At 44.0% G+C, this 14283-nt stretch overlaps 1 protein-coding gene across 1 annotated transcript in view; it reads left to right on the top strand.

The window, feature by feature from the left end:
• Positions 1–13522, top strand: part of abcc2 (ATP binding cassette subfamily C member 2) — a gene marked incomplete at its 5' end in the record, with an annotated part of 59325 nt that extends 45803 nt beyond the window's left edge. The window contains 7 exons of the mRNA XM_079512170.1: positions 676–802; positions 977–1078; positions 4434–4577; positions 4899–5057; positions 8572–8738; positions 9118–9312; positions 12590–13522. Of these exons, the coding sequence (XP_079368296.1) occupies positions 676–802; positions 977–1078; positions 4434–4577; positions 4899–5057; positions 8572–8738; positions 9118–9312; positions 12590–12725 (1030 nt within the window). The 3' untranslated portion in view covers positions 12726–13522. The remainder of the gene's footprint in view (positions 1–675; positions 803–976; positions 1079–4433; positions 4578–4898; positions 5058–8571; positions 8739–9117; positions 9313–12589) is intronic.
• Between the last annotated feature and the right edge of the window lie 761 nt (positions 13523–14283).

Below are 14283 nucleotides of genomic sequence, written 5' to 3'. Positions count from 1 at the left end.
GGCATAACGGGCAATGGATATGGGATCTCTTAAAGGCAATGGCACGTGGACTGGTGATTGGTGTAATTATTGTAATGCCCAAACCACACCTATGCATAATATAACGGGTAACGGAGGTGTTTTGGGGATTTAGACAGGTAACCAAAATACCAACTTTAGTGGGGGAACACCCCTTCCCCACTGCTAAATCCCAAAACAGTGTATTTAGAAAGATCAAACGAAAATGGAGCCCCTAGTCTCCCACTGTGAGACTGACCGTGAAACATCCAGTTGCTAGGTGACCACCAAAGGCATGGGCAGAGTTCCAGGAGAGAGAATGCAGGAATTGCCTCCAATAATGTCAGTCAGGTGTCAGGTCACTGTTTGATTGTGCTACAGGGAACAGGTGGGATGGTGACTGCAATCAGGCTGATGTACTTTGTGGAGGGGGACGTGGGCGAGAAGAAAGCCTGGCATGTCCCTCACTCTCTCTGTGTGTGTGTGTGTGTGTGTGTGTGTGTGTGTGTGTGTGTGTGTGTGTGTGTGTGTGTGTGTGTGTGTGTGTGTGTGTGTGTGTGTGTGTGTGTGTGTGTGTGTGTGTGTGTGTGTGTGTGTGTGTGTGTGTGTGTGTGTGTGTGACTGTGTGTGTGTGTGTGTGTGTGTGTGTGTGTGTGTGTGTGTGTGCGCGCGTCACAGATGGCTGGCCATTCGTTTGGAGTTCTTGGGGACGCTGGTGGTGTTCTTCTCCGCTCTGTTCGCCGTCATATCCAGAGACACCCTGGACAGCGGCACGGTCGGCCTGTCCATTTCCTACGCCCTCAACGTCAGTCCTCATCTCGCACACACACAGCTTACAGTGCGCTGTTGCAGTGCACTGCGCATTATTTGTGACCATGTCATTTCACAAATGTTGCCTGTATGTTTAAGCTCTTTGAGCATGCGAAAGGCGCTTTGTAAATAACACTTGTATTGTGATTTGACTGTCGCTGCCTTGTAGGTCACCCAGACCCTCAACTGGCTGGTGAGGATGACTTCAGACCTGGAGACCAACATCGTGGCGGTGGAGAGAGTGTGTGAATACTCCCAGATTGAGAACGAGGTATGTTGAAGGACGCTGGATGCTCCTCTGCACCCTCAAAGCCACATGGGTCGGGGACCCTAGCTGTGACTACTATGACAACTATATTAACTCGTTCACTGCCAGAGTAAATACATAAATAATCCACCCACTGCCATCTTTTGTTTAGTTTTTTCCTTTGCTTTCAAGTAGTCACAGAATATTTACCGTATATATCCTGTATGATCGAGCCCCCGATCGCTGATAAACATGCATTGTTCTGCGCTTTTTACTTAAATGTTTTCGTCAAAGCGACCATGCCTTCCATAGTAATACCCAGAAATGCATGTTTTTTGGTGTGGTTAATGTGTTTTAGAAAGTACCCATCAAACCCCGGGTGGTTTTGTGTACTTCGTCGCTCGTGGGCAGAAACCTCTTATATTCATAATGATTTAATTAATATGCCCTACTTGATCATACTACAGTGCCAAGTATCAAAAATAGCATATTATTTTGCTATTTATTTTAATTTGGTTCTCAGATGAGTATACTCAGGCCTAGTTCACACCTACACAACAAAAGTTCGGTCCGTGTGTGATGCCTGATTGCTTTTTGATTGCTGCTCCAATTCATTTTCAATGGGAGTCACATGGTTTGACCAAACATTTTTGTTTGATGAGGGGGGAGCAATCAGCAATCAGCGATCAAACACAAATGTTTGATCAAACCATGTGACTCCCATTGGAAAAGCATTGTGGTGGCCAAAAAAAACAAAACAACGAAAACATTGCTTGATTGGTGTTTGGTACGTGTGAATGAGGCCTAAGATTGGTGTGATGTCATGTAATCAAAGTCTCATCAAAGAGTAGCATAATTATAACACACCGGATACATGCATAATGCATGTAATACTCACACTCTGATTGGACTACAGACCAACGTGCCCCAGCTGTTTATGCTGGTCTTTGATTAGGCTTTGATTGTGTGATGTCGCACCATGCAATGAACCTCTGTTGCCATGAGGCAACAGAGGTACCAATGAGGCATTGGGTACTGTAGTGGCTGATAATAATTCCCATTAAATTAATCAACCGGCAGGCTAAACCTGGGAGCTAAAACAAACTTTGTCGCGCCATAAAAATGATAAAATGATTCATGTCCAAATGAGCTCAAGTTTAAAATGTTTACTAGTTCAGTGCACCGAATATCATAATATACAATTTCCAATAATAATAAATATGTGCAAAGAATCTAATTTAAACAGTGAGCAAATACCAAGTAAATGAACCAAAATGACCAAATAAAGTGTGAGTGCGGTCAACAAATTGTATCGCTCCCAGCTCACCCTGCCTCCAAGTTCAAGCAGCCCAAAGGGCCTTGCAAACGGGGAGCGATAAAACGCGCCTATAGTTCATTTTCAATGAGACCTGCGTTTTTGCTCGGAGAAGTCGCGGTGCGACAACGTAAGCGTATTTACGTGAGCACGGTCCCGTGAATTTGTTTCCGCGCGTGCTCGTTACGTGCACACGCCAGACCTGGATTCTGTTTAGCTTTTTTTACGCTTGCGTTGTTGCGCCCCTCTTCAGCAGACCTGGAGGAGACCTGTGTGACCCACACCCATCACCAACCAAGTGTGAAAATAACTATAGCACTCTTTGGCTCCTACAGGTACCTTGAGCACATTGAGCCTTTTGACAGTTCAACTGGCTTTGCAACCACTCACATTAGTTGTGGCATTGTTATTAAAGCAGCACTATTTAATACTATGGACATATTATGTCCCTTACAATTATAATGTTACATGTTTAAGCAATAACAATCATCCTTCCATAAATGTATAGAGTCAGGGGAGGTCCGTGCTGCTTGACTGATTGTTCTGATATGCGCACCAGGAGCACACTTGCGTATTACGGCCAGGCTACACAGGGGATGGAACGGAACTGTACCGACAATTTGTCCGTCCCGTGGGGAGTCCCGTATTTACTGTTTTTTTCCTCTGAAGGCGAGGTGAAGGGCTGCGTAACCCACACGGACACAAAAATAGAGCACTTGCGTGTAGAAAAAAACAGATTCACGTGCGGAGCTTACCAAACCTGCCCACCACACCCGTGTGCTCGGTGTTCCATTAATTATGGTGGCAGCGTACCGTTGCGGACTCCCGCGGAGCATAGCAATTCCGCGCCCAGTGTAGCCCGTGCTGGCCCTAAGTTTGCATTTGCATTGCAGTGTGCTCGGGGAGACAATGAGTTTCATCCTGACATTTGATAACGCTGACGAAGGCCACACAGGCCGAAACACGTTCGTTATCAATGTCAGAGGTAAATAAATTCATATCAAAAGGACATACAATGAGTGCTGGCATTTTCTTCATTTCATCCTGACATTTGCCAAGGCACCAAGGCAGAACTGCCAGACAAAGCAGAGACTGCATGGCCATTGGCCAATCACAGCGCATCCTCACGGACATGCTTGTTGAAACTCTTGGGTAATGGAGTCAAAGAAGTGGCCACCGACACCCCAAAGTACATGGAGCTGCTTCAATCATTTTTTGTCCCCATAAAATGTAGCCTACACTTTAACATTGCACATATATATTATATTATAAAGCAGGCTAATTTCTTTCTTGTTCTTTCTTGTTTACTTTTTCATCTTGTTGATCAAATCTTGACTACAAAGATAGACATGAATGGTGCAGTTTGGCTCCAAGGTTCTAACAGGAGATGTTTTGACAGCTTTGTGGATAAAAATCAAGCACTTTTAAGGGATGCTATTTAAAGCAGTGAGCCATGACCCCATGGTCAATGCAAGGTGCAAGGTTCCAGGAACCAACATCCCATTCCTAGGTGATTATATTCACGAGTCAGGCCAATGATAACATACAATGATAAAACATAACATTTACAGCCATTCAGGCATTTAGTAGGCACTCTCATCCAGCCTGACAAAATGGCAAGGCCAGAGTAACCCTATAGTCAACAAACAACATGAATAGAGTGCAAAGAAAACAAGTCAGTGCTAAGTAACCGCCTATCTCCATATTATATAAAGTGTAATACATTAATTCTTTACTTCATCGTACAAGCTTGTGCAACGCATCACATAGTAATGCATTGTGAGTTTGTAGATTATCGGTAGCTATTTTAGAGTTTTTTTCTTTAAAGTGGACATGCACGTGGTTAAGTCTGCAGGTTTTTATAAATATTTAACCAATGAAAAGTAGAGCTTGTGACTAAATAATATCTGCATTGTGCCCAGTGGAACACGGGTTAATTTGATCTATTTTCTGAAATGGAAGTATGGAACAGTTTTGGAAATATAAGGTTTCTACCTGACATTGCCAAGAAGAGAATTGTCCAGACATTCCACTCAGCATCCACACTGTGCTGTGCTTCCACAGGCCAAGTGGATTACTGACAACCGTCCTCCAGAGAAATGGCCCACAGAAGGCCGGCTGCGCTTTGAAAACTTCAAGGTCCGCTACAGACCCGAGTTAGACCTGGTGCTGCATGGCATTACCTGTGACATCCACAGTGCTGAGAAGGTGTGTGTGTGGGTGTGTGGTGTGTGTGTGTGTGTGTGTGTGTGTGTGTGTGTGTGTGTGTGTGTGTGTGTGTGTGTGTGTGTGTGTGTGTGTGTGTGTGTGTGCGTGTGCGTGCGTGTGCGCGTGCGCGTGCATGTGCGTGCGCGGTGCATGCGAGAAATGTTGAATTAATCATCAAATCAATTCAATTCAGTTGTGAAAATAACCGTGTCAACAAACAATATTGTAATCAATGCTGGTCTCTCTCTCTCTCGCTGTCCCTCTCCCCCCCCCCCCCCCCCCCCTCTCTCTCTCTCTCTCTCTCTCTCTCTGTGCATTCAGATTGGTATAGTTGGTCGCACTGGAGCAGGGAAGTCGAGTCTGACCAACTGTTTGTTCAGGATCATCGAGGCGGCCGAGGGCAGCATCCTCATCGATGGCACGGACATCTCCTCCATAGGCCTTCATGACCTGAGGAACCGGCTCACTATCATACCACAGGTTAACACACACACACACACACACACACACACACACACACACACACACACACACACACTTACTTGCTTATGGCAGTCCATCGTTGTCGATGATGACTTCATATCTCCTGGGGGTGGGGGGGTTTCAGCGCTTGTTGCGCTCATGCGCCCTCATGTGGCTGTTTAGACCAATTCTTGATCGCAACCTTGTCCATATGTGGGGCAGATGTGTGTTGAACCTGGTTGGACAGGTCTTGCAGCGCGCTCATGCCGCTGCCTGCGCTTCTCTGCGCGCCTCAGGGATGTCTTTGCCTCCAGGTGGGAAACACCTGTGAGGCAGAAAGAGCGCCAGGTGTCTCGGTCTGCTGCTGTCCTTTCCAGGTTTGAGGGTGGAATGTTGCAGTCCTTGAACAGCACCTTCATGTGGTCCTTATAGCGCTTTCGCTGTCCTCCTGCAGACCTCTGGCCGGATTTGAGTTGGCCGTAGAGGACCTGTCGAGGTAACCGGACTGCAGGCATACGGATCACATGACCTAACCAGCGGAGCTGTCTGCGTGCCAGAATCACCTCTATGCTGGAAGAGTTGGTGCGTGTGTAGATCTCCTCATACTGTAGGTCATGTGGTGTTCCCATGTGATGCCCAGGATCCTTCGTAGACAGCGGATGTGAAAGGCCTCTAGGGATCTTATGTGCCGTCTGTATGGTGTCCAGGCTTCCGAACCATACAGTAGTGTGGATACACATACTGCATGGTAAACTGCTGCCTTGGTTGAGGCCTTCAAGTTTTTGTTGGTGAAGACCCGTGACCTTAGGCGACCAAACGCGGCGAAGGCAAGGTTGATGCGGGCTTGGATGTCCGCATCAACATTACAGCTGTCGGAAAGGATGCTGCCGAGGTACTTGAAGTGTGGTACCGTTTCCAGAGGGGTGTTGTAGAAGACTGGTGTGGGAGTGTGTGTGGAGCTTGGTTGGTGGACTCTTTGGCCCTCATTTATCAATCGAGTGTAAAATCTGCCCCAAATTCGAGTGTAGGATTCGTAGTACACCCACGTTGGGTCGGCATTTACAAAGTGATCGCAGACAGCTGTTTCTTCCTTAATTTCGTTCGGACGTTTATAAATGTGATGGCTGAAATCTATCTGGCACGCCCTATGAAATCAAGCCTCGCCCTCGTTTTTGCGACATGAACAACTGCCATACGACCTGGAAACCATGGTTACAGGAAGAAAAAAAAGGTTCCCTCGCTGCCCCCTCTCTCATACACAGACGCACGCACACGCAACTAAGGCAACTTGCAACTTGTTGTATCTTAAATAAATAAACCTGCATGAATTAAATAAAGCTGTATAAAGGCCTACCCTGTCTGTTTCTCCTCTCGCTTCGCTTCCCTTGCTGCCTGCCTCACCCCCCCCCCGCACGCACGCACGCACATATCGCAATTTGCAAGCAACTGTCACTGTGTGTTGTTAGTTGTATATTAAATTATTAAAGTCTTTTTAATTTAATATACAACAAGATATATTAGTGAACGAAAACCTGAACCTGTGAACCATGAATTAAATAACAAATAGGCACACACACGCTGCTGTTTTGCATAGGTGCTCCTCCTGTCCTGTCTGTCTGTCTCTCTCTATCACTGTGGTCCGTCCGTGACCGTGACCAACTGACCATGCACCGCACGTTCGACAGTATTTAGATTGCCTCGCAGTCGCTGCAGTGGCTGGGCACTGGTGGTGGTGGGCTGGCTGGGTAGCCTACCTATCTCCGATGCTGTTCCCACTTGCGCTGGCACGGTACATTTGGCATTCGAGCGACGCGTCGGGTTTATTAAACGAGGAGGAGATTGCACATGCCGTAACTCCAGAAAGACATCGGCCTGCTGTAGATTAGGCTACAGTAGGCTACCCACGTTGGGACTCTCCGCAGCTGCAGCACTGCACTAGCCTATAGTACTCTCCAACGTCCCGTCATGGAAATATTTCAGCCCACATCCTCGCATGTATGCGCTCATGCAAAACACTGTTTAAATGGCTTAAGCATCTAACTTGCAACATTGTTTTTAATTGCGCGATTTTAATTACTTGTAAAGTTGGAAATCTCCTACTAATTTCATATGACACAAAGACACATCTTATATGTATTTAGCCCATATATACCTATACAGTTTTATATAAACATTTTAGGAGTGAATACATATGTTTAGATGCCTGTGACAGCCTCTCAGCTGGTCAAACAATGCTGCTCCGCTGTTCTACGACAGAAAAACAGGTGAGGACAAAGCGTACGACAGGTCCCGACCAGACGTGGTTTGTGTCTTGGCACAAGATCAAAATCAAACGTTGGCGCAAATCGTAAATGCCGAAAATTGCGGTAATTTCGGCGTACACCCATATTTTGGCGTACGCACGGTTGATAAATGAGGGCCTTTGTGTCTTCTTGATATTAACTTGAAGACCGACAGCTCTGTACGTGGCAGCTACCACATTGAGGGCATGCTGAAGGGACTCGGGGGAGTGAGCAATCAGCGCGCAGTCATCCGCATACTGGAGTTCGCGGACTTGGAGGGCAGTAGTCTTTGTGTATGCCTGGAGGCGTCGGATGTTAAATAGATTTCCATCCAGGCGGAAACTAATGCTGACTCCATTCGTGTTCTCCAGACGTTTATGGGTGATGATTGTAACTGCTGTGAGGAATAACACACACACACACACACACACACACACACACACACACACACACACACACACACACACACACACACACACACACACACATGCATGCACAGTTGCACACACCCACACACATGCACATACACACCAACACGCCAACACATGCACGCACACACGCATGATATGTTTGATGTTATGTTATCTATGCTGCTGCAATGCTGCATTGTCTGAAGGAAGCCAAACAAAAACTGGTTTTACTTGTACACAAGATGTAACAATAAAGTACAACCTTGAACACGCACGCACGCACGCACGCACGCACGCACACACACACACACACACACACACTCGTTAATTTGGACATAAAATTCTGATTTAGTCTTAGTCTTTTTTAGTTGTAGTCATTTTAGTCTCAGTCTAGTCTTAGTCGACTACATATCTAAAAATCTTAGTCAACAAAATTAACACTACTTTAAGTTATTTTGATTAACACACCATTTAGTTTGGTCATATTAGTCATATTTTAGTCATCTAAAATGCTTTATCTAGTCTTAGTCGACTAAATATAAAAACATATTTTTAGTCTTAGCCTAGTCAATGTTTGGTTTGGATTTATAGTTGTAATATGAAACATGTCTTGTTTTCATTTTAGTATATCAAATGACAAGAAATAAGTACATGACCTTGATCCAGTGTTGATTTTGACAGAAGCTTCTGCTTTAGTCTTAGTGTTCATTTGTACACCATTTCCTATTTTAGTCATCTGAAATTGTTTAGTTTCAGTCTAGTCTTAGTCTTATTAACACAGCTTTAAGTTTTTTTTTAAAGTGCTTTTTCCACGTTCTTTTTGGTGTGTATGGATTGCAGGACCCAGTGTTGTTCTCTGGGTCGCTGAGGATGAACCTGGATCCGTTTGAGAAGTTCACGGACGAGGACATCTGGCGCGTTCTGGAGCTCTCCCACCTGAAGGACTACGTTGGAGGCTTACAGGAAGGATTACACCACGAGGTGGCAGAGGGCGGAGAGAACCTCAGGTGGGTCCATCAACACAACAGTCCCCCGCGTAAGGTTTACTGACCAGATGGAGGGTGTAATGTGTTGGGAACACGAGTGGAAGAAGTTAGTCCAGGTAATTGACAGACCACGGATATAACGTCAACACGGCTGGTTTAGTTAGCAGCCAGTAATGTAAACATTGACCATATGAAGCCAGATCAAACGGCACTAATATATTTAATCAGCAACAGGAACATACAATAGTGCCATTTCTCGCGACAACATACTACAAGAATAGTAGTGGAAGTGACTGAAGCAAAAACAAAGGGAAGCACCGCCGTGTGATGCCAACTGGCATTGCATATGCCAACCACATTGTTACATCAATGTGTCCGTGGTGTGCTGTGTCCTCCGCAGCATCGGCCAGAGGCAGCTGCTGTGTCTGGCCCGGGCCCTGCTGAGGAAGTCTCGCATCCTGGTGTTGGACGAGGCCACAGCGGCCGTGGACCTGGAGACGGACGACCTGATCCAGGCCACCATCCGCCAGGAGTTCTCCGACTGCACCGTGCTCACCATCGCACACCGCCTGCACACCATCATGGACAGCTCCAGGTAAAAAAGATGATTGTTCATCATAGGAGACATGGGGCCCTATTTTTGTCAGTGCCTTATCCCTTATGCCTTCTTCTTCTTTGCCTTTTCTTCTACTAATAACATTTTTGAATAGTTTGAATACCCAATATAGAATCTCACAACATGTCGATGTAGATTGGCTAGTTGAACAAATAGGAAAATAGCACCCATATTACTGTACACGTTGCACATTTCATTATGGTCGTTGTCAGGTAAAAACCTTGTACGCCAAAACCCTTGCTTTTCAGGGAACGGAGAAAGAAAAGAATAACTCTATCCCAATAGATCCAATGTTGTTGTTAATACTTTATTACACACGCATGCACGCGCGCACGCACGCACGCACGCGCCATTGCATCAAATCAAAAGGCAGTGCTTAAAGCCCACAAAAAGGGCACATGCGTGACGCATGCACGCACGCCATGCGTCGCCTGCGCGCACAACATTTTAGATGTTTGTCTTTTGTTTCACTAATTAGGCTCAGCTCAGCTGCGGTGGTTGAGACTTCTTTCATTCTTCACAAACGAGACTAAATGGATGCAGTGGCAGTTATTATTGGCACAGGCACTGTCAGTAGGGGTTAACAATACAAACAACTCTTCTTAATTTGACCTGGCTGGTTGACGTGGTCACTTCATTTAGGCACTTTTGGTCCGTTTTGGAGGAGAAGAAGGCGATGATTCAATAATGAGAGCCGAGCCTGCTGGGCAGGGCATATGAAGCCTTTCATTGCTCGCTGGCTGCACGCTGCAGTCACGTTGAGAGAACTCAGGGAAGGGAGGGGCACACGAGGGAAAGGGAGCATCTAGCGGGCACATGTGGGAGACGTGACATCTGGCAAAATTACACTTTGGGGCATAAATAATGTTAGAAGCTTTAAAGCTTAAGCTTTAAACACGGTGTACAAAAAAACGAACTTTCAAAAGTGGTGCTAGAGTCTAGCACCACCTAGTGTCTATCTGACTGCACACGCCCATGTAAAAAGGGCACACCATCTTCCATCATCATACCAACATCCACTGCCACAGTACCTACCAAGACTGTACCTCAGAATAATTATGGTAAACAATTTCCTTTCCAAACAGCTTTCTTCCTCCCCACTACAATCTCTCCCCCCATTCAAGAAGAAAATCCTTGGGGACTTCATCCCCTGACCTGATCATTTTATCTCCTAAATCTCATTCCTGTGCTATTCACAGCTTCGATGGCACACCTCTGCAAAGAGTTGAACACACTAAACTGTGCTCAACATACTGAATTATTGGTCCCTGTTATCGCTGCTTGCAGCTATATTTATCATTATTAGGGCGTGCCTCCTGGCGCTCTATGAGTTTTTGCATTTTGACGATTAATGCTGTATATTATCTGACAATATTTACCTGCACAGTTAGATATTTATGTACACACTTCTGGAATGGCCACATATTGATAAGCTTAATGCACTTCTTAAACTAGATATTTTAATTTGTTGCTCACTATAGACATCATTTGTATTATGCAGGGGGGGGGGGGGGTGCTACAGGTTTGAGGAGTTCTTGACCTGGGCCTCGATTGGGCCTTTTGAGAAACCAAAAATACACAGGGAAGACATAACATATTTCAATATTCTAACCACACCTGGGGGTCACATAGCACATGACAAAACATATGGCACTCCATCTTTAAGTTTGGGGGGAGCATTGCCATGGATGCATTGATGGGAATATGGAGATCTTGTATTCCGAGGTTGGGTGTATACAGATTCAGCAGGCAGCAGCTGAAGGGAATTGTAATGTAAATGTTTTTATTTTTTGCCGATGGCTTCCCAGATTGGGTGTGATGTAATACATTGTATTGCTGTTGTTAGGCACTCGCAGACCATACCACAACAACGTTTCGCTGCTTGCACCGAGTGGCACATAAATGGTAGTGGTAAATGGTGCATTTATATAGCGCCTTTATCCAAGGCGCTTACATACATTGTTGTGCATTACATTCACCCATTCACACACACATTCATACACTGATTGCAGCGGAAGCCATGCAAGGTACCAACCAGCACATCAGGAGCAATTTGGGGTAGTGGTAATAGTTCACATTATAATGATTTATCTCGCTCTCTCTCTCTCTATTGCCAATTAAAGATCATTTTAGAAGGTGCAATTTGGTGTGCTGCTTTGTCTATTTCTATGTCACTGGGTTTGATGGATCCAGTAAACATCCAATTTGCCGTTCTTGTCGTTTTTTATTTTAAAAGCTCAACTAAAAGCAAGAGTGTAAGTATAGTAAGTATAGGTCTTGAGCTGTGCTTTAAAAATGTCTACAGTCTTCCTGTCGAAGGTATTGTGGGTGTTTGTTCCACTCCATGGCCTATTGTTTGTTCCATTCAATGGCCTATCTTATACTTCGTAATATGACAGTGTCACGCAAATATAGCCAATCTACAAGCTCACAATGCAGGTTGTGATGCGCACTGTGCAATACAAGCTATTTTTGCAATGTTTGAAAGATTTTTGTTTTTTATGACAGTAAAAAAAACAAACAGTTATATGTACTGTAGTAATACAAAAACAGAAGAAAAACATAACTAGGAGGGAAGGAAGGGGAAATAGTGTTATTCTCGATAAAGACATGTGAGCAGGCAAGGATCTACTTACTGTAAGGGGGGGCCAGCCAGTAGTCTTTAGTAATGACTCATTACATAGTGATATCATAAAGAAGGAATCTGTCTCACTTCTGGTGGAACTGATCTACCTTTCATAGAGAAGGATACTCTTTCATATGATGCTGTTCTGTTAAGTAAATTATGCCATTCTGTGATTGATGGTACGTGGGCTGTTTTCCATAATTGGACTAACAGTCTCCTGCCCAGCATTATGGCTGTTTGGATCCATTCCACGTATGTGGAAGGAGTTACATCTTTAAGAATAGAAGGATCTCCTGAGTCCTTGTGACTCAATAAAGGTTCATGCATATTTTTCTCTGGTTCCGTTGTGAGCTTGAGCTTGTGACTCAATAATAACTGTTTTTGCCCGATAACAACATAATTATGATGTGTACATCGTCGCTGTCGGGCAGAGACCTCTTATCTCCATATTTTAACTTTTGGCATTTAAAAAACGCCCTACTGGTTCATACTACTGGCGTCACACAAAAGTATCAAATTTAGCTCGAGCTCATATAGATCTGCTACTTTTGCTGTTTTCATTTCACAATGAGGTTTCCACCCTGACAGACGATTATACATTTCCCTCCTCTTTCTCCCTCTCTCTGACAGAGTGATGGTGCTGGACGCTGGTAAAATCGTGGAGTTTGACTCCCCCAGTAACCTGTTTGAGAAACAAGGACACTTCTATGCCATGGCAAGAGACGCTGGGATATCCGGAGTAGATGTCACTGTCACAGTGCTTTAATCATACGCCTGGCCATTTACAATTTTACTCTATTTCAGTGGTTCCCCAAACTTTTCAAGTCGAGACCCAAAAGAGAGATTAGACGTTTGCCCGGGACCCAAACTAGTGCAAATAGCAGATCTATCCAAGTTCTTGTGAGCTTGTAGATCACCTATATTTTCACTACTTGTTAATTATTAGTATATTAAAGTTGTATTAAACAGGTTTAACCCATTAAAACCGGGAAAGCATCTGTGTGTCACTTTAGATTTTATAGTTAAGTTGGCTATTCAAAAATAGCAGATCTACAAGCTCACAGCGTGTCACTTCGATGCAAGCTTGTACTTTGTTTTGTTTTTTTACATTTTTGAAAGATCAGATGGGGGGGTCAGTGACCAAATGTACCAGTATATCAATTTGGGGGTCCTAAGCACGAACAAGTTTGAGAACAACTGATTTAGAAGGCATTTGTAGAAACGGCATCAGGTCTTATGGTTAAAGTGATTGTGATGCTATAATATAATAACTAATTTTGCTGGGGACCCTGTGGAACACCCGCAAGGACCCCCGGAAGTACCCGGACCCCACTTTGAGAACCAAACCTGTGGAGAAGAACTGTAGTTCAACATTCAAAACACACATCCGTGTGGTTTAAATATGAATGACTGCATTGCAATGTGAAGGATTTATTAAATGCAACGTTTTTATTTATAGGCTCTCAACATTGAAATCATATTTTGTTTTTGTATGTGAATAATATCAATTCTGCTTGATTTTGTTTGTTAAACTGTAGCAGGATTAAACACTGCTGAAATAAATACCGGTAAATATGAGTTCAGAAACTATAACGAACTGGTCTGTTATCTATGCATTCCCCTTAAGCCAGGGGTCGGCAAGTATACAGTAAGTTTGGCCTCGGGCGAAACTTTTTCAATGACATCAGATGCTGAGCCAGAACACAATCAATGGCTAATTTATGACCTGGAACTTGTAACAAACAACCTTATTATACAACAATAATAATAACTATTGTTAGAGGTTAATACATAAAGATTTGTGCGGTATAACAATTGATATAAAAGCATGTGAAATCAAAAGTTAATCAAAAGGTTTCAAAGGAACATTTTAACAACTCATTATAAATCATTTAACAACTCTTTCATGGTTCAAGGCCTCTCAGAATGGAGAGAAACTCATTTAAGGCATGTGAAACACAGCTGTGGTTTGTTGAGAGGTTTTTTATTCAAAAGTCACAAGAGGAAAGTTGGCAGTAAAAACAACAATTAAAAGAATGGAAATGTAACTATTTGTTCATCCTTCCCAGCAAGGTTATAATAGTTTTGGGTTTTTCATTATAGTTTAGTGTTTTATATCATTTTAATCGTTGATCGTTGTCACCTGTACAACAAGGTATAGATTGTAAGGATCGGGCATTCGTGGAATGAGCAATACTGCTAAATATGTGGGTAAGCACCTCCAACAAATGTGCCAAAATGGCAAAATGGTTGGTATTCAACCCTTGCTTTAAGTTGCTTAGTGGATTGGATGATTGCACTCTCCCATAGTAATAAGGGGAAAA

The sequence above is a fragment of the Electrona antarctica genome (genome assembly GCF_951216825.1).
Source record: "Electrona antarctica genome assembly, chromosome: 10".
Lineage (NCBI taxonomy): Eukaryota > Metazoa > Chordata > Actinopteri > Myctophiformes > Myctophidae > Electrona > Electrona antarctica.
This window is presented reverse-complemented; position numbering and strand designations above follow the sequence as displayed.